The 19,401-nt window shown below is 48.1% G+C and overlaps 1 protein-coding gene across 3 annotated transcripts in view; it reads right to left on the bottom strand.

The window, feature by feature from the left end:
- The window catches only part of Dgkepsilon (diacylglycerol kinase epsilon), a 76,266-nt gene that overhangs the window by 5,695 nt on the left and 51,170 nt on the right, over positions 1–19,401 (bottom strand). For all 3 annotated transcript variants that reach the window (XM_075889274.1, XM_075889266.1, XM_037429068.2), the window contains one exon: positions 10,080–10,282. In XM_075889274.1, the coding sequence (XP_075745389.1) occupies positions 10,080–10,282 (203 nt within the window). The remainder of the gene's footprint in view (positions 1–10,079; positions 10,283–19,401) is intronic.

The raw sequence follows: 19,401 nt of genomic DNA, 5'->3' as shown, positions 1-19,401 counted from the left end.
GCAATAATACAATACCTCACCAATCACGAAATGCTCAAAACAATGGGCTACAAAACACAGCAAGATGTGCTCAAAAAATGGGCACCAACAACAACACATGCTACAATGCCATCTCATGCATTAACTAACCAACACACTTATTGACTAAGATGTTTTTCAAACGCATTCAGTCCAATGTTCTTGGAACAAAGCTTGAATGCTTTTCTTCCCGAAAACACTCACTCTAAGTCCAGCACCGGTTGTCGTTCTGTCGCATCTGAGGTTTCTCTTCCAGGAAACTCTCGCCTCGTCAGATGTCCACACTTCAATAACAAAACTTCTTTGCCGGTAACATGTCGGCCACTCAGGCGCTGTGACTGCAGAACACGTCTTCGCCCACGGGCGGTAAGCACACACACTTGTTCTGCTTGTAGGAGAAGCCTTCACCTGCAGGTGGAAAACCTCTTCTCCTGATGCGACTCCCTCCGCTGCTGCTTATATGCACTAGCCGTCGGGTTGCCAAATTGCTAGCCGTTTCGTCGGTGCGCAGCACAGCCAAGGCTGTGGAAAGGGCGGGGCCCCTCTTCTAACGTGACGAAACTCTACAGCACCATGCCCCTTTTCTTCGAGATGTTCTGGAGTTTGCTAGGTGTTAGATTCGAGGAGATTGGTTGGCGAAGCAGCGCCGCCCTCGAGGGGGAGAGAAGGTGCATGTGCGGCGTCTTTAAATGCTTGTTTCCTTATTGCACCGACTTCTGTCGCATTCAAACGGCACCCGGTATTGTCGATGCTATTAGAATTCAGAGGCGCACACGTTTTTGAGCGCTCGCTTGTGACATATGGTACTGTATCAACAAGGACGGAGTAAGCTTTTTGGATGAAAAAGTGGAAGCCATCAAAGAAGCTTTCTTGCACCGAAAACTTGTAGCGTTTTCGTTCTCGTTGGGTGCATCGTATGCGAACGCAACAACAGTCTCGTAAAAATGGTTGAAAATCGTCTCGTGAAGATGGCTGAAAATCATTTGGTAAAACGGTAAAACTGTGAAGAGTATGCGAACGGCTGCAACGACAGACGATAGCGAGCGGAACAAAAGTATGACACCATTCAATGAGGAGCAGCAAACAACAGAGGCCTCATTAGGTGCAAGAGCACTACGTCATCGCGCGCAGCAGCCAATGGCAGTCGCGGAATCCCTCTCGCCCTTGAAGAGCGCTCACATTGTCCATTCTTAGTGGCGGGCCTTTGCCGCAGCAAACTTCAAAGCTCTAGCGAGCCCTCTAATCATGAGCGGCTTGCTACTCTCCTGCACTGCCGCCACCACGAGTAGCGGGAAAAGAAAGTGCAAGAATTCACAAACAAAACAACACCAAAATGGCAGCATTCCGTTCAGCGGTCGAGAAACTGCAATCGTGCCAATTTTGGGGTATTTTGAGCGCTCGCACGTCATTCGAGGGCTGCCATGGCTTATTGTAAACTTTATTTTGAATAGTTTTGCAACAAACTAGACGATTATATTTACAAAAAAGATAGCTTATGATACATACTGCCAGAATATATATGGTTTGCCAAAAATCAACATTTTCCCAATTTTTTCATCTTCAAAGGCCACGTTCCTTCTGGAGGGGGTGATCATGAGAGCACCCAGACGTAAGCGGCTAAATAGATAGATAGATACGCAGGTAGACGCCAAAAGTGTTTGCAGTATGCAAAAAAATGCTTTGCATTAAAAATATGCACAAGCGATTCAACATGAGCTAACTCGGGCAGGGCGCATGTGAGCACTATTATTTTCATAACAGCAATGTGCTGAAATGACCCAGAGTGTGAACAGACGCATTAGCATTCCGACCTCCTGTGAAACGACTTGACACGCACTGCAAATGCTAATGCAGACCCGCCAACTTGGCGTCCTCGAAATTCAGGAGACTTAACACAAAAATAGGTGGGGGTAATTAAAAATAAGAGTGCCACACGTTTTTGTTTACTGTTTCTCAGAGCTACGAAAACATCACATACAGCTCTGAATTATTTATAGTAACATTTTTAGATGTCAGTGGTTTTACTAGTACTCGTTAATATATGGCACGTGCATGCACGAGTGATAGAAGAGCAATATGTGCAGTGTCCAGTGACAGCTAGTACTGATAGTCTCTTTTAACTCTTAGCTCGCTTATTTCCAACACACTGGTGAACTGCAGCGAATGTGGCTTGGAAAGAAATCCTGGCAATGGAACGAGGCCAGGAAAGTTAAGACCGCCGTTCTTTTTTTCTTTTAAGGGGAGATGCTACTCGAAAAACGATTTTCTTTAATAAGAGTCTGAATTTAACACAAATTGGCATGCTAATAGAGTTTTTTCTCCTCTTTTCAAATATGTCATTTATTTTCATGTAGATCGCTTGGTTTTCTTTCTACAGGTCAGATACTGCAAAATTATGGCTATTGTTATGCAACAACTCTCACCTATAAAAATTTGAGATAAAGCATGCAGATATAGCTGACTATGATCCTTTGGAACTGTAGAGTGCAAAAAACTATATAAATATTGTGTGTAAAAAGGTGAAATACAATAATAAAATAGAAAAATTTACTATGGCTCTAGTTGCCATGGGCTTTCAATGTTATGTAATTTTTGAAAAACATAATCAAGCAGCACTGACAATCTGAATAGATACTTGCACTCTATGGGCCTTCATCATGCTATGTGCAAAATTTCATAGAGGTATGACAATTCTAAGTATACGAACTAGCGTGTATAAGAAGCACAGATCACACAAAACTGCAAAAGGAGAAAAAGGCATTTGAAAGTTTGAAACCTTTTTTTTTTTATCACAGAGTTGTTAGAAATGCATAATCTTTGGCCATAATGTTCAACAGAACTTTGAAAAGCACTGCAAGTTACTAGAACTGTCCTGCAGCATAGGTTGTGCCCTCACGGTCCTTGCGAGCACTCTCTTCTAGCCGTGCCCTTTTCACTCCACGACGACGGTGGGCCCTTGCTTCTGCTGTCAGACGCTCGGACATTCTCTTGATGCGCCTCGCATCGCAGGAATCACTGAAAGTAACTAGATCTCTAGATGGCAGTATGTTGAGCTCTTCCAGGATGTGCTCGAAAGTAGCCTGACCCTTGTTGAACCACAGGATTGCCATAGCTGCGGCAGTCTCGACAACCGTTTGGGAGACAAACTTAGTCTTGGGGCAAAGTAGCCAAATTTTGCTGTTCAGGGATTTTGATGCGTTCTGGGTTTTCCCTTTGATGCATCGAGCAAGGAGCTTCTCATCCGTTAGCCGCTTATAAATGGGCAAAACAGCCAATCCCTGTGCTTTTGTCAGGAGAGGTGTGTGGCGTGTTGCAGGTTCACCAAGTGCTTCAGCGCGTTGATGTTTGCACCACGACTCTGTTCCTGCAGGGCAAAACTTGTGGCTGCCAGCATTTTCAGTAGAGCATGAGTGGAAGTACGAAGCCCATACTACAGTGTACATATCCCGTACACTCCCCCTGTTGCTTGTTATGGCAATCTGATAGTATGTTTGGAGCTTCTGAATGGCTGGCTTTTTCATTTTCTGCCCTCGTGGTAATGGCACATGCAGCTTCCGTAGCGCGGTGCCAAGTCTCTTGGCCACATGATTAGTGCAGTCTTCTTTTTCTATATTGACAGCACCATAGACTTTTGACTCTGCAACCACACTATATGCTTTGCTGTTACCGTCACTCAAGAATGTCATGAAATGCAGTGGAGTGTCATAAGTCAATGTTCTCTGCCAAATGCGCATTGCAGCCTCCATTTCCATGGCATAGGAGGAAGAGTCTGCATTTTTTTCACAGACTGGGCCATGGAATGCCTGCCACACTTCCTCGTCTGGGCCCATATCCTTGTGCCTACTGCATATCAGGCAGTAATTTGATATGACCTCGAAGTCTAAGCAGAGGCCAGTATCTAAGGAGATAACTGCGCCAATCCCGTTGTGGCTTTTGTGGCCCCTCTTCTGCCAAGTGCCGTCGAACATAACAGCCACATCAGTTTCGCCTGCTACTTCTTCATCAACTCTCTGGATCGGCGCAAGTTTTCACTCACAGCTGCCATGGCAGCGGTGTGCACCTTCTTTGCTATCCAAAAAAATCCTCGGTGGTGCATTGGCTTTGCGAGTCCAATAATGGAGCAAAATCTCGACAATTGCTCATGCCTAATGCCGACAGCGCGTGCAGCCACCACCGCCTTCACATTTACAGCGAAACTATCTCGGGAGCTCCCACTGTCGTACCGTTGGCTCACTCGGCTGCTGCCGTCCGCTGTAACACGCAGTGACGTATAGGAGCACGAAAGAACAGTCGCTGAGCATTTGCTGTTTTCGCAATGAAGTTCGAGGAGCGACGAAAGTCCCTTGCGCTTTTCTGCCGGCTCCCGAACGGCAAGTTTTTGAATACCGCAAGCAGGGCATGCCGCACCTGCCACAAGTGCCGTCAGCAAGAGGGTGTCGCACAAAACTGTCGTTGCACAAACCTCATCGCGCTGTCTTTCGTCTTTTTCGAAGAAGCCGAGCTTCTTTTCCGAAACACTGACGAAACAAAGCGCAGCGTCAATCCCTTCATCGCAGCCACTGTCGCTCGCGCACTCGTCAATGCCGCCGTCAGGCCTAGCACACGTAGGCGCGTTCTCGTTCGTCGCCGTCGTTCGGGACGCTTCCCTTGAACTTGTGCTTCGTTCGAAACTTCTGCGGTCTCACGTTGCACTTTTTCGGGCTTGTCATCACGGAAATATGCGTAGACGCGCAGAAAAGCAGACGGACCAAATGCCGATGGCCGCCACCAACACAGCTGACAATGACTCGGTAGCCAATGACGATGCGGCTTAGGGTGCCGCGCGTTTCAAACCGCTCAAACCATGTGATAAAAAGGCTTCGTTTTTTATTTTTTTTTGCCCACGTACGAAACTGGCGGTCGTCGGAGCTGTAAGAAGAAGGCCGGACGCAACTTTCCCAACCGATCGCGATGGCGGGCGGCACTGCGACGGGGAGCAGCGCGCAGTCAAAGATGGCCAATATCGGCGCATATTCACGAAATTTTGAGCCACCGCGATGCCTTCATACACATTTTTTTGCATTTTGCGGTTCGAACTTAGTTTTGAAATTTTCACAGATGAAAGAAGAAGGTTTGAATATTACAATGCAATAAAAAATCAGAAATACGAGAAATTTCGCTAGAAACGCAATTTTTCGACTCGCATCTCCCCTTAACAAGGAAGAGTTTTATACAGGGGTCCACCAAGACTTCAGTGACATGTTTCCATCACAAATATGACATAGAAATTAACCTTATAAAACGAGAAAGAAAAGAACACTCAAAAAAAGTTTTCAGGTCAGGCGTCGAACCTCCGACTAGTTGGGAAACAACAAGGAGCGCCAAGTGCTCTATCAACTGAGCTACTGAAACAGTTGCTAGGCTCCGTACGAACACGCCTTATATCTTTCACACATGCTCTCTCGCTCTGTGCTCTGTGTTGGCAAAGCGGGGCAGTGCCGCCATATGTGAGTGCTCAAGAGAAGTAATTCGGCATGACGTAGTTAAAGCATGGCATCCAAAATTGCACGCAGGCAGGCATTCTTACTGACCGGGCATCGTAGAGTCGCAGACGCAGTTATGTTGACTTGCACTTGTGTTAGTGCATGACAGCTCGTAATTGAAGTCGTGCAGCTTCCACATGCACCTACGATGTTTCACCACCGACTATTGCGAGTGTGATAGCACTGACTTATTTAATAAAACTGCTGCAGTGCACAGCGTGGAAAAGCAACGATGTCAGCGGGCGCATGTCGTGTCTTGGTGGAGTGAAACCTAGGCAGGCTGGATGTGGAATGTCGGCGCGCTTTCACGGCTCCAGCTAGGAACCTCTGCATCCCGCGTTGCTGAAGTGCAGTATGCGCGAGAACTCGCGTAGGTTTCAGGAGCGCACACCGCGCTGTTTTTCTCCATAACTGAAGATCTTTGAATGCGCGCATATTGAGCAGCAGTGTTTAGCGAGTGCTTGTTGAAGTCATCTTTGTGGGCGATACACGATACGCTGTGTTCCGGTACATGTTAAAAACTTCAGTTACCATGACAATTAAATAATAATCATGCGTGGTAGTCGTCTCGATAGAGACGTGCCACTAGGCGTCAACGTGGCTGTGTCCACATCAAATGGTGCTATAGCTGCGAAACCCTAATAGAAATGGTACAAGCTCTCGTATATCACTGCACAATAATTACTACAGTCGGGCCTGCTTATAACAAACCTGAGCCTGACGCGGCATCCGTTCGTTGTATCCCGAAAGTCGTAGTAAATGAAACATAGCTTTTAAAAAAGTTGTGAGTGAAGACACAAATGTTTTTGCCAGAAAAAGTCCATGAGGCAAGTGTTTCAAAGAGCAATAGCAATGAGGGCAGTCTCGAGTTTATTTCAAACAGCAGCATGCTCTTCGCTGAGGCCCGTGGCATAAGCTGCATGAGGCACTGGCTCCAAAGTTTCGTCGTTCTTGCAATCCGATTCCTTTAAATCGCTCTTGCTGCGTACTTCATTCACAATGCCCTAATCCAGGCACGGTTCAGCGGTGTCGGCATCATCATCGGCTGTAATGAAACCATCGCAACAGATGTGCCACCTGCTCTCCCATGTTGGAGCCGACGACGCGCAGCCACAAATTGCCGTCGCAGTGATCCTCCGAAGCGGCAACCTGGCTGCCAGGTGGTCAACAGCAAGCGCTCCACAACGCGGCACCTAACGTGCGGATTACGCCCAATCCAAGCGGTCCCACTTTTGACGTTTTGTTGAGCGGCAGAAAAAAGCGTGCAAGGCCTCTAGTTTTTTTTTAATTCCAAATAAAGTTTTTTCATTCCATTCCATTCCTCCCGTCCGTCATCCTGACCACACACACGCACACCAAAATCGAGCAAGATGCGCACATGCGACACATATGCTAGAACGGGTGGTAAAGCTCTGGGCCCGTTTCTAGTCGGAAAACGAAATTTCTGAATTCGAGCCAGTGTGACTGGTGTCGCAGTGCGGTGGAGACGGGCAAAGGAGTTTGTTATCAAGAGAGGAGAGCAGATTTGCGAGAGAAGGGCAAGGAGTTGTGATAGGGTGAAGAGAGGGGAGGATACGGTGGAAAGGCGACCTTGTAAACCAAAATACGTGGGAAGAAGGCAAGTCGGGTAGCTTGCTTGAAAAGTCCGCAAAGCGCGCAACCCCCACGCCGAAAAAATTGAAAGAGTGCCTGCGTGCGCAGAGGTCAAAGCAGAGCAGCGTGGATCAGCGCGCATGCGCTGATGTTCAATGCATTGGCGGCCGTGGTCAAAGAATCGTTTTGTTGCGCCAGCAGGTTCGCGTGGTCTCATCGACATCGATATTTCGTGATTCGTTTTACGCAAATTAACAGCCGTTTTAACGCTTACACACGCGTGCAGAGGGCATTGTTACGCCTCCGAGTCCACATCGAACGTCAATGCCTCTGAAAAAGGCAATCTGTGTCAAGGCCAGCAATCGAGCCCGCCTGACACGACCAACTCAACGACGTCATCAAGCGGCGGCGCCGGTCTGTCACGCAACACACAGCGAGGTCTCTCAGCCCGCGAGCCCGTTGAAGCTATCGGTGCGTTCCAGTCTGGCGAGTCTTGCGCAATGCGGGAGAACGTCACTCGTGCTTGGCTGCAAACCACGCGCAGCAATCGGCGCCTTCGAGTCTGCCGAGTCTTACGCAATGCGTGGCAACATCCCTCGTCCTTGGTGCAACCACGCGCAGCGGCGGGCCCCATCGAAGGATTCCGACATCACGGCCAGCGGCGCTTTAGGTTAGACATTTGGTTACTCAACGAATCCACCCGGTGCCTATAAAAAAAGCCCTGCGGCACGTCGCCAGCAGCTGACCTATGCGTCAGAGCCTCTCATCAGTTCGAGCCCCTTCGCAGTCGGCGCGCCCTGCGTCCTTGGCAGCGGCGAGTTTCGTGGGGCCCATCGTAACCTAGTCGGTGGTGCACCTTGTAACAGCGTGCGAGAGAAGACATCTTGGCTCTTCGAGTCCCTAAACTGTCGGCCCCAGTGCCGAATTTGTAACGCCTCTATTTCTTTGCTGTACATAAACGTTGCCTTAACTCATCACCGTCTCGTCCGCTCGTCTATCAGCTCTACGCAGAAGCAGTCAAGAGCTGAGAAACCTACGCTACCAAACGGCTGGTGACCGTGTCGGCGAAGTTCGGAGCAGTGCTGCCTTCAAAACCGTGTTGGCGTCTCGCGGTCTTTGTAACAGCATGCTGAGTAGAGTGTGAAGTGAGCGACAATAGGTCCTAAACACATTAGAGTTTCCTAAAATTAACTAGAGGGGACTCTGGTGCTGCGATCGTTCAGCGACCATGGGAGTAATGGGTAGTACACACATTTGCCTATTCTTGGTACTTGCGGCTTCGTTTATTGCTGGTCACAGTTTTGTTTTGAAGAAAAGATTGAACCCTTTTGAACTTTGTGACCCAATTCAAAATGGTAAGCCTAAAAGAATGAAGTTGCAAAGCACAAACGTTGACCATTTGCTAGTTTTTTTTTCGAGAAAAAACAGCTCAATGCCACACTTCGTTTGCTGTAACCGATCGGCGGCGCTCGCAGACATTCGTTGAAAGTGCAATTTCGTGCCATTGAAACAATGTATGTTTTCACGGTCACGCGGATATTGTTCGTTTCAAACGAAAGTTCGTGTTAAATGGGGCCGTTTTGGGCTCGAATGTAATATTTAGGCTCGAATGTACTTCTATGAATACACATTTCACTTCAGTGTTATACTAATTCCTATGACGAAGGGATCAGCCGGGTTTTTTTGAGGAGCATGCTCGGCAAGCTTTCTATGCTCACGTCTTGTCCAGCAGCAGCCAGCGTGTAAACCAGTGTTGTTGCCCCACCGCAGTGGTATAGTGTCTAGGGTACTCTGCTGCTGACCCGCAGGTCGAGGGATCGAATCCCGGCTGCAGCGGCTGCATTTCCGAAGGAGGCGGAAATGTTGTAGACCCGTGTGCTCAGATTTGGGTGCACGTTAAAGAAACCCAGGGGGTCAAAATTTCCGGAGACCTCCACTAAGGCGTCTCTCATAATCATATGGTGGTTTTGGGACGTTAAACCCCACATATCTACCTAAACCAGTGTTGCTAGTTTGAATTTCTTCGGCTGACTCTCCGGCAATGCCAACAATGGTCACTAGATGGCGCGACGGCACCCAAGGCGTCAGTTTTCGATGACACGCGTACTTGCTTCCTCCCGACTACGTCCATTTCGTTCTCGTCGCTTCATAGCCACGGCAGCATGTGACAAGTTCCTACGAGGAGTGTTATGCATGGGTACTGATATCCTCCTGAATTCGCTCACCTGCCTGTTTTCAGCCCTGTTGAAAAATGCCTGATAGCTGAACCTCTGCCATTTATGAGCGTTAGGCATTTGACTCACAGCAGTGGCATAAAGCAGCGGCAGGTGGTTAACATCCGGCACGATCGACGTGGCCAGCACTGTACAGTGCCGGCTGCGGAACGAGCCTGACAACTCTGGCTTCGGTGTACACATCATGTGCCAACTTGTTAAGAAGCCTTCTGACAGAAATGGTCTCTTCCCGAAACGCCACGTGCACCTCTGAGCATGCTGCTCTGACATCATTCCCTTTGTGAATATGGCGGTGTTTTTTTGTTTTTTTTTTCACAATGGGTTTAAGGTAAAAGTCTCTGCATTTGGAATGAATTCGATGATGATGTCAAAACTGCACGTTGCCAATTTGTTGGTAAAATTGGCATAAGTGAGGGAATTGTGAGGCTGGTAGGGCACTTTAGGATTACGGGATGAAATTGCAACAAATTTCAAGATTTGGGCTCAACTTGGCACAAATATATAACGAAATGTATGAAACAGGGGCAGTTAAGGCCCTCACGTTTTTCTATTTTGACCAAGAATTCATAAATTTTTAAAATTACTTTTGTTAAATGCTTCACAGACAGCGCCTTGAAAATTCCAGTACAGAGTTGACTCCAGCATGCTATGCGGCATGGTGAGGAGCCTTCTAGCTATCTACGAAGCACTAAGACTGTGAATAAATACATACCTCTGGGGCTGAGCTAGCTGACCTCCGGCCCCCATGTGCCATGGCCTTACACCAGCACCCCAGCAAGGAATGTTAAGCACAGTGATGGCCTCTAGATGCTCCAGGTCCTGGGGCTCCCCGTCCAACCAAAGGCGCACCTTTTGCGGAAGATCCCGGCACTTCTTCTCGAGCAAGTCACGGGTGCCATACGTGATGTATAGGAACTGCATGGATACATTCATACATTCACTGTCTTCATTGCACTTTAGCCCTCTAAGCACATGTCACACACTACATTTCAAAAATATTGATACAGCAGTCAAACAAATGATGTCACCCTGAAATCATCCCGTCAGGTCACTTGTTTTATCACTACAGTCACCCGATTACATCAATGCCCCATCTTTTTGTGAAACACCCCTCGGACAGAATTCCATTGCTGAAGGTTCTAGCACCTTGTCTTAAGCACAGATAAATGCTTCTTGAATCTGGTAGCATTCTTTGCTAGGCTTAACAGTGCCTAAAATATGACATATGAGCTCTAATTACTTACCCTCAAAGAAGGATAACGAGAAAGAAAACTGGGTTAAACCATGGAATTCTTGAAAACAACTTGAATGACACAGTAGCTAAAGTAAACTTGGTCTGCCTTACACAGGCACCATCATACCACCTTACGTAAAATTCATACAAATTTAAGTGTGCATCTTCCTAGCCCTTGCCATTGCCATGCTATTTGTTACTTTACGAATATATAGTTACGTTTAGAAATGTGTTTATTACGCTGTGGAGTACTGGTAGACTTGAAGGGGTCGTGCACCGGAGGCCCATCTCGCTAGCAGAACTTCCTCTTTTCTAATCTGCCTGTTCCCCGCTACCCAAAGGCTCATACCCGAATCACATATGCATAACATTTCCCTCCACGCAGGCGAAGCCCACCGGGCGAGTTAAAGAGTCTCTCTGAGAATATAGCGCTTCAAAGGTGCTATGTGGACACGTTCAGTCTTTGCAGATCGTCGGCCATTTGAGTGAAAACGTGCTTCGCAGTAAGTTACATCGCTTATGCGGTCTAGAACAACATAAGGTCCCGCATAGTGTGCCATCAATTTTTCACACAACCCACGCTTCCTATTTGGCCTCTACAGCAACACATGGTCTCCAGGATAAACGTCACGTGTCGACGTAGACGGTCAAAATGTGTCTTCGAGCGATCTTGCGAAGCAAGGGTGCGAAGCGAGGGTGCGCAAGTAAGCAAGCCGTCGGGCTTCTTCTGCATAGCAGACGATCTCAGATATACCGGAATCATGGTGGTCCAAAAACGGGACGACGGTATCTAGGGTATGACGAGGTGGCCGAGCATACAGAAGAAAAAACGGACTGTAGCTGGTAGTCTCATGCTGTGCAGTGTTATATGCGTAAGTGATGAAAGGTAGCACGCCATCCCAGTTCTTGTGATCTGCTGTGACATACATAGAAAGCATGTTCGTGAGAGTCCTGTTAGTTCGTTCCGTGAGGCCGTTTGTTCGGGGTGATATGGCGTAGAGTGCCAAAAGCTTGAAGCGCATGCATAGACGAAGCATCTCTTCCACCACGACTGCAGTGAATTGTCGCCCATGATCACTGATAACAACTTTAGGAGGTCCATGTCGTAGAACCACAAAACACAGCCTGAATAAACACATGCCAGCTGCAGTTGCCGATGGTATAGCGCTGTCTCACAGTACCGTGTTAAGTGATCAGTGCATACGACTATCCAGCGATTACCACTAGAAGACCTCGGAAAGGGACCTAGAAGGTCAATCCCAACTTGCTCAAATGGAGTTATAGGGGGCGGGATAGGATGTAGTCGCCCTGGAGGAGCACTAGTAGGGCGCTTGCGGCGTTGGCACTCGTTGCAACTAGAGATGTACTGTTCCATCGACTGGCGCATTTTCGACCAGTAAAATCTTTCTTGAAGCCGGCAAAGAGTTTTCGCTGTGCCTAGATGGCCTGGCGTTGGGTCATCATGCATAGCCTGCAAGACGGAAACGCGAAGGCTATTCGGAACCACGAGAAGATATCGTAAGCCAGTCGTAGCATAGTTCTTTTTGTACACAAGCCCGTCGCGCATGCAGAAGCGAGTCCCCGATGGTCTTGACTCGGTAGGAAGGAACTCCTGTATGGTGCGGTCCCTTTGCTGCTCGATCTTAAAGGCGTTGATATCAGGAAATGGCAGGTGCAATGGCGCGATGTAGGTGTCACAGTTGCCCGCGTCGCAGTCCGTCGATGGAAGCGGTAGTCGCGAACGACAATCTGCATCAGCGTGACGAATACCGCTTTTATAGAAAACCGTAAAGTCGTATTCCTGCAGACGGAGTGCCCAGCGAGCTAGTCGACCAGATGGGTCACGCAGATTGACCAACCAGCAGAGCGAATGATGATCTGTCAAGATGGTAAAGGGGAGCCCGTACAGGTAGGACCGGAAGCGCTGCACTACGAAGACTACTGCGAGGCATTCTTGCTCTCTGACGGTGTAGTTACGCTCGGACTTGCTTAGCAAGCGACTTGCATACGCAACGACATGTTCTTTGGTATCCAAGCGTTGAACCAACACGGCACCTACACCGACACCGCTAGCGTCTGTTGAAGTTCTGTGGGAGCCAGAGGATCGAAGTGTCAAAGAATCGGATGAGATGTCAAAAGGAACTTCAACTTCAGTACCGATGTAATACCCCTGTCACACGGCCACCACCAAACTCCGTTGAACACCGTCAACGTAAATCTCCCCTAGGGGGTTCGACGGAGAACGAGTTGTGGCACACGGTAATGACAAGGTTGTAACAGTTGCCGCGAGGGGGCTCAGCTGGCGCTGTTTGATTTTCGGAAAAGTATTCTAATTTGATCCCTATTGATTTTTTTGTGAATCCTCGTTATGCGGTTTCTACAAAAAAGCACTATTAAGTAGGTATGCAACTAACAAACTATTAAAAATAATTTTAAATAAAAATGCATTTGCTAAATGTAGCAATGCTGCTAGTGACGCTGGCCACATTGTGCTTTTAGTTGTTTTGTTGCCTGTATAAATGCCTGGTACGAAAGTTCTTATGCTTCCTTGCCTCGTGAGTGCACATTTTGTGTTCTTCAGCCATGAGTGACACAGCGGACGACGTGAAGAAGTGGTGCGATATTGCGCTGGTAATGACGCTGATCGGCTGGCGCCGGCCGGCCCAACTCGCGAGGCACGGTGTGTAGGGCATCGGTGTTGAGAGTAAGTGAACTCTGGCAGGCGTAAATATGGTAAACAAACATGCGTTGTGAATGAGTACTACAACGAAAGAACGTTTAATATTGCTAAAATGTATTATTCTTTCACTGCGGCCACTTAGTGCTCGAAATTTTTCTCTGACCTCTAGACTGCTGAGGACGAGAGTACCTCGTTTCGCTGCGAAAGAAGATCATTGAACGTCCTTTGCGAAATGCTCCGTTCACCTTCGTTTGCTTAAGGGTGGCCGTGTGACACCGACCGCATCTTCGTTGTCGTAAAGACAAGGGAGTTAAACGGTCTTCACGGGTGCCCGTGTGACAGGGGTATAAGACAGCAGCGTTCACTAATTCTTTTGTCCCTATAACGGTTTCCCAGTGGAATCGATTACCTTCAGCGATCGTTCCAGCTGTTGATAGTGATTCATTTCTTCCTTTGTTAGAGTCAAGTGAATTGTTCAGTTGATGACGGGTGTCTTGTTGTGCGCTATACATATTGTATTTGTTTTTCTGTATGTTACCTGCTGGCATTTTTCGTACATTTTTGTAAATCTCCAATACGTTGTGTATTCAGTGTACTTCCTACTATCTGGACTGTACTGTACTTGCCGCAAATCGAGCTTGTGTTCTGTCTTGTAGTCATGTTGTATTCCCCCCACTGTAATGCCTTATGGCACTGTGGGTATCAAATAAACAAATCAAATAAACAAACTCAGAAAAAGCGGGCGTACATTCCGGAGTCCAGTCAAATGGCGCACCTTTCTGAAGCTGGCACATGAGTGGGTGCGCAATATTAGCAAATCCAGGGATGAATCGACGGAAGTATGAGCAGAGGCCCAAAAAGCTGCGTAGTTCTTTCGCTGAGTGAGGTTGCTTGAACACTGCAGCCGTTTTCACGGGATCCGGCCGTATGTTTTTTTTGTTCACCAAGTGTCCAAGGACGAGTGTTTGGCGCTCTTCGAAACGACATTTATTTGAGTTGAACAGCAAGCGTGCTTTGCTTAGGCAGTTCAGCACAAGGTCGAGGAGTGTGTTGTGCTCACAGAAAGTGCGCCCGAAAATCACAACATCGTCGAGATAACACATGCATACTTCCCACTTCAAACCACACAGAATGTTGTCCATGAAGCGCTCAAAAGTTGCAGGCGCATTGCATAGTCCAAATAGCATCACATTGAATTCAAAAAGTCCATCTGGTGTAACAAATGCCGTTTTTTCTTTATCTTCCTCGTGCATTGGAATCTGCCAATACCCTGACCTCAAATCAACAGACGAAAAGCAGGAGGCTGATGAAAGACAGTCTATAGCATTATAAATACGTGGTAGTGGGTACAAGTTCTTCTTTGTGATGGCGTTGAGACGGCATTAGTCAACGCAAAATCGCCATGTTCCATCTTTCTTCTTGACCAATATTACGGGAGCGGCCGACGGACTGCATGATTCCTGAATCACATTCTTCTTTAGCATCTCACCAACCTGTTCATTTATCACTGCGCGTTCCGAAGGCGATACCCGGTATGGTTTTTGTCGGAGAGGTCTATGGTATGCCGTATCTGTGCGGTGCTTTACACGAGAAGCAGGGAATGACAGTGGAGCGTAGCTGTGCGAAATCGAAAAGACCAGCATGTTTGCGCAGAATACTCGCCAGGTCATTACGCTCGTTGGTGCTAAGAGACTTGTCAATCATTGCCATTATTGAGGTGTCCATGGCGTGCAAATGATTGGAATCGGGCTTATCCGGAGAATCACTGCTCTCTGCAAGGATGGCAAGGGAGAACACCTGATGTTGATGGATCTTAGCAAGTTGTAGACCCTCTGGCAGTACCAAAGGTTCATTGTAGCCGTTGATCACCCACAAACCAGTATGCCCTTGCACAATCGAGAACGTACAGTAAGGTATTAGAACGTTTTTCATTATGCAGCTGAGGTGAATGGGCTCTACGGTGGCATCAAATGTCGTCTCAGTTGCAGGGGAACTGACGACAGGAACACACTTGGCAGACAAGGGTGGTACAGTTGTGTCCATGGACACGCAAAGGGTACTTTCCATACAGGGCGGGCTTTCCATAAACGCTACTGGAACATTTGAATCTACTGTAATCTCTCCTGTGCAGCAATCGACAGTGGCATCACAAAGATTCAGGAAATAGAGTTCTAGAATTACATCATGCGTGAATGAAAGAGAACAGCAAAATCAGCAAAAATTCCGGCCACCCAAACTAACAGTCACTATGCAGACACCAACAGGTTGTAAGACATCTCCGCTCACTCCACGAAATGTATCAGCACGGTCCCAACGGAACATAACCTTTCGTCCCAGGAGGAGTTTGAATGCTAGACTCATCACTGATATGATTGCACCTGTGTCCACTAAAGCCATTGTTGAGACACCGTCGACTAGCACACAAACCTTATTTCTAAACATGCAAATTAAAGGAGGCATTTCTGTGGAAATCGAAGACTGTCCAGAGACCTCACCTCCAATGGTGCCGACTAGTTTTCTAGAGGCGGCGAAGGTTAGCGGTGCCTAGGAGACGGCGGTCGATTGGAGCGAGGGGCTGGCAGGGTTGTCAGACTGCGGTCAGAGGCCGGAGAACGGTTTCCCAGCAGCCTTGGTATCTCGTGCGATGCGCTTCCAGGAAACGTTGGTGCTCGTGTAAAGCCTGACAGGTCGGATCTAGGTGAGTGGTCATACCTTGGCGGCTGCCGGTAGTTGCAGTACCTGGCAATGTAGCCTTCGAGCCCACAGTTGTAGCAGACGGGTAGGGGTCGTTCGCCGAACCACTGCTGACAGCGCTCCGCTGTGTAAGGTCGCCTACCCGAATGAAGTGGAGCAGCTTGCTGAACGGAAACTGCCCGCCTCTGTGTAGCGGGGCCGGTACGAAGGTGTCGGTCATACCGCTGGTCAGGCGCGAATGAGTCTCGGCGTGGCCAGGAAGTTCCAGCTTTGCTAAAGTCCGTCGCACATACCGATGGTGGCAGAGGAGCGAACGGCGCCGGGTAGTAGAATGAACAGGTAAGCGGATGATGGATGGATTCGTCGACCAGTGTGTCTTGTCGCTGTAGCTCTCCGCGCACTATTGCCCTGATAGTAGTGGCAAGGTCAGCAGGTGGGCTTAAGTCCACGCTGGCGACCGTTGTTACATTTGCCAGCCTACCAAATTTCGGGGCAATACGACGGGCCTTCAGCTTCTCGAAAGTATGGCAGTAACGTTGGGCGGCGGAGACGGAAGTGAGGTCTTCTCTGCCTATAAAAAAATTGTAGACAACTTCTGCTATACTCTTCAGAACGTGTCCGTCCATGTCCTCTTTATACATATACGGGTCTATGATCTTGCAGAGCATCAGAACCTCCTCTATGTAGGTGGTACACGTTTCTCCAGAAGTCTGGGCTCTTTGAGCCAACATGCACCAACAGAGTCGCCAAAGCATTTCTTGAGTTCTTCGGCGAAACGATCCTACGTTGTTAAGGAATCTTCGTGGTTTTCGTACCACATCAAGGCGGTTTCCGTGAGGAACAGCACGACATTTTCCAGTTGATCGGTGCATCCACATCTTCCCCTGCTCTTCCCGCGAATGGGTGGAGTTTCATATAGCGATACCGAGGTGCAGCCGGCACTGACCTTTGAGTAATTGAGAAGCCGTGACCTTCACTTTCAGCCATGGCAGTTGTTGTCGGTGGCAGACCAGCAAGACGACGGCTTCGGCGAAGTTCAAACAGCTGTGGCTTCGTGGTTCGTCGACGTGCTGTACCCCACACCTCCACCACTCTGTTACGTTTAGAAATGTGTTTATTACGCTGTGGCATACTGGTAGACTTGAAGGGGTCGTGCACTGAAGGCCTATCTCGCTAGCCGAACGTTCTCTTCTTTAATCTGCCTGTTCCGCTACCCAGAGGCTCAAACCCGAATCACATATGCATAACAATATATCATCTTGTTCATGACAATACTAGTTGCTTCCAAACAATAAGGATCAGTGAGAAAAATTATGACAACATTCGTTTCGAAATACCACTGAGCTTACTCTCCATAGCACTAAAACAGTAAGAGGCTGTTCTTGGCTTGCTCATAAAAATGAAGTTCCCAGAAAAAATAATTGTAACAAGTCGCTGCACTTCTGCAACAAGCTTTGAATTTCAGTAGGCAATAAATTTTTACAGCTGTCCCACATTCCCACAGCGTGACTACTAACTTCATGAGAAACCATGTGGATGCTCTGTGAAGTTGTTTTCAAATTACTGTTTCGAATGTAATAGCATCATAGCAACTACCGTGAATACCCACGTATAACACGAACCGGAATATAATACGAGGCCAAATTTTAGAGGCACGGAACGAAAAAAAAAAATTTTGTACCCGCGTGTAAAACGACCTAAGAAAGGTCACCGAAAACACATTTATTGAGCACACATCCGCCATGTCAATCGCTGTTGTCTTCAACTGTGCTTTCCTCGAACATTTCCTTGTCAGACAAATCGTCAAATTGGTGCTCGTCGTCTGTGCCATCGAGGGCACTAGACATGCTGCACTTCTTGAAGGAACGACGCACAATGTCCTCTGGGATGCTTGCCCAAGCGTCCATGATCCATTTGCATAGCGTGGCAGACGATGCCCGTTTCAGTCGCCCGGTCGGCGTCACTGCAGGCTCACCTGAGTGCATCCACTAGGCGTAGCAACGCTTAACCGCATCCTTGAATGGCTTATTTACACAAACGTCGAGAAGCTGCAGTTGAGCTGTCATCCCACCCGGGATCACGACCAGTTCCGTGCCGCAGTCGCACAAGAGCCTCTTCACTGAGTCGGCCAAATGGCAGCGAAACGTGTCCAGCACCAGAATGGATGGAAAAGACAGCAGGGCACCAGGTCGTCTGCACCACAAGGACTTTACCAAGTCTAGGACAAGGTCTTCGTTCATCCAGCATTTATCGTGACATCTCACGATGACATTCTTCGGTAGCTCTTTCCCTTTCAGCATTGTCTTGGGCTTGAAGACGACATAAGGTCGGAGCTTGTGGCTGTCCGCCGTGCACGATAACATCACTGTGACACGTGTTTTTTTCATTGCCAGTGGTACAAACACTAACCTGCTTCGAGCCTTTCTCATAAACTGTAAGGGGCGATGGCATGTCCAAGTAAACTGGCGTTTGATCGGCGTTGCCGATTTGTCCAAGCTGGAAGTTCTGCAAGCGGCGCAACGTAATAACATGGCGTTGAAATGAGATAAGAAGCCCTTCAAAGGCTTCAGGGTGCTTCTGAGAAACGGAGGTTCGCCAGCGCAGGGAAAATCCGGCTCGGCACATGCAACGGTAGATCCAGTGCTTGCTGGCTTTGAAGTCCGAGCTCAATATCTCCTTTGCTCTCGCCAGCTCCCTCGTTTTCATCTGCATCAGCTCCATGTTTCTGGCAAGTGCACCACCCACTGCTGTCAAACGAACTCTATCAGTGCGAGTTAAATCTCTTGGAAGGCCCCTTTCTTTGGACCACGAAATCTTTTTTGCTTTCTGCTGCACGCGAAAAGCGCTTTTTTCTGTCGTGACTACCTATGGACCCTTCCCTCGGTGACTCCGAGCTGTCTTCCGGCCGCACTGTTGCCGATTTCCTTGGCAGCTGCGATGACTTTTCTTTTGAATGCAGCTGAGTACTGGTTTCGGTGCCCTGGCATATTGCACCTTGGCATATTGCACCTTGGCATATTGCACCTTGGCATATTGCAAGCGCTCAAAATACTCAACTACAAAAAAAGAAATGGCACTAGCGCTCACTTTTGCCACGCAACGGCGCAAAGATAACAAAGCCAAGCCATAGCCACTCGTAAACAAAACGAAGCCGTAGCCAAGCGACAGTTAGAAAACCGAAACTTCAAGCACAATTTCATTTTTCGAGCAAGTTTTCGTTCGAATCTGCACATACAGTCGCTGACCGATTTTTCAGACTTCAAAAGTGCACTGTCAGGGTTCCCATGGGGCTAACGAATTTTTCCAACTAAGTTTTCGGACGAATTCACCCCCTAAAGTTGGATTTTTTTGACTAAATCGCTTGTTTTGAGCCGCGCCACGAACCTGTATGGACGCCGCCATGTTGGATTTTCTGCCGGCTTGACT

Source organism: Rhipicephalus microplus, chromosome 1, assembly GCF_043290135.1.
Source record: "Rhipicephalus microplus isolate Deutch F79 chromosome 1, USDA_Rmic, whole genome shotgun sequence".
NCBI lineage: Eukaryota > Metazoa > Arthropoda > Arachnida > Ixodida > Ixodidae > Rhipicephalus > Rhipicephalus microplus.
The sequence above is the reverse complement of the archived record's forward strand: the minus strand, read 5'-3'. Positions and strand labels throughout refer to the sequence as shown.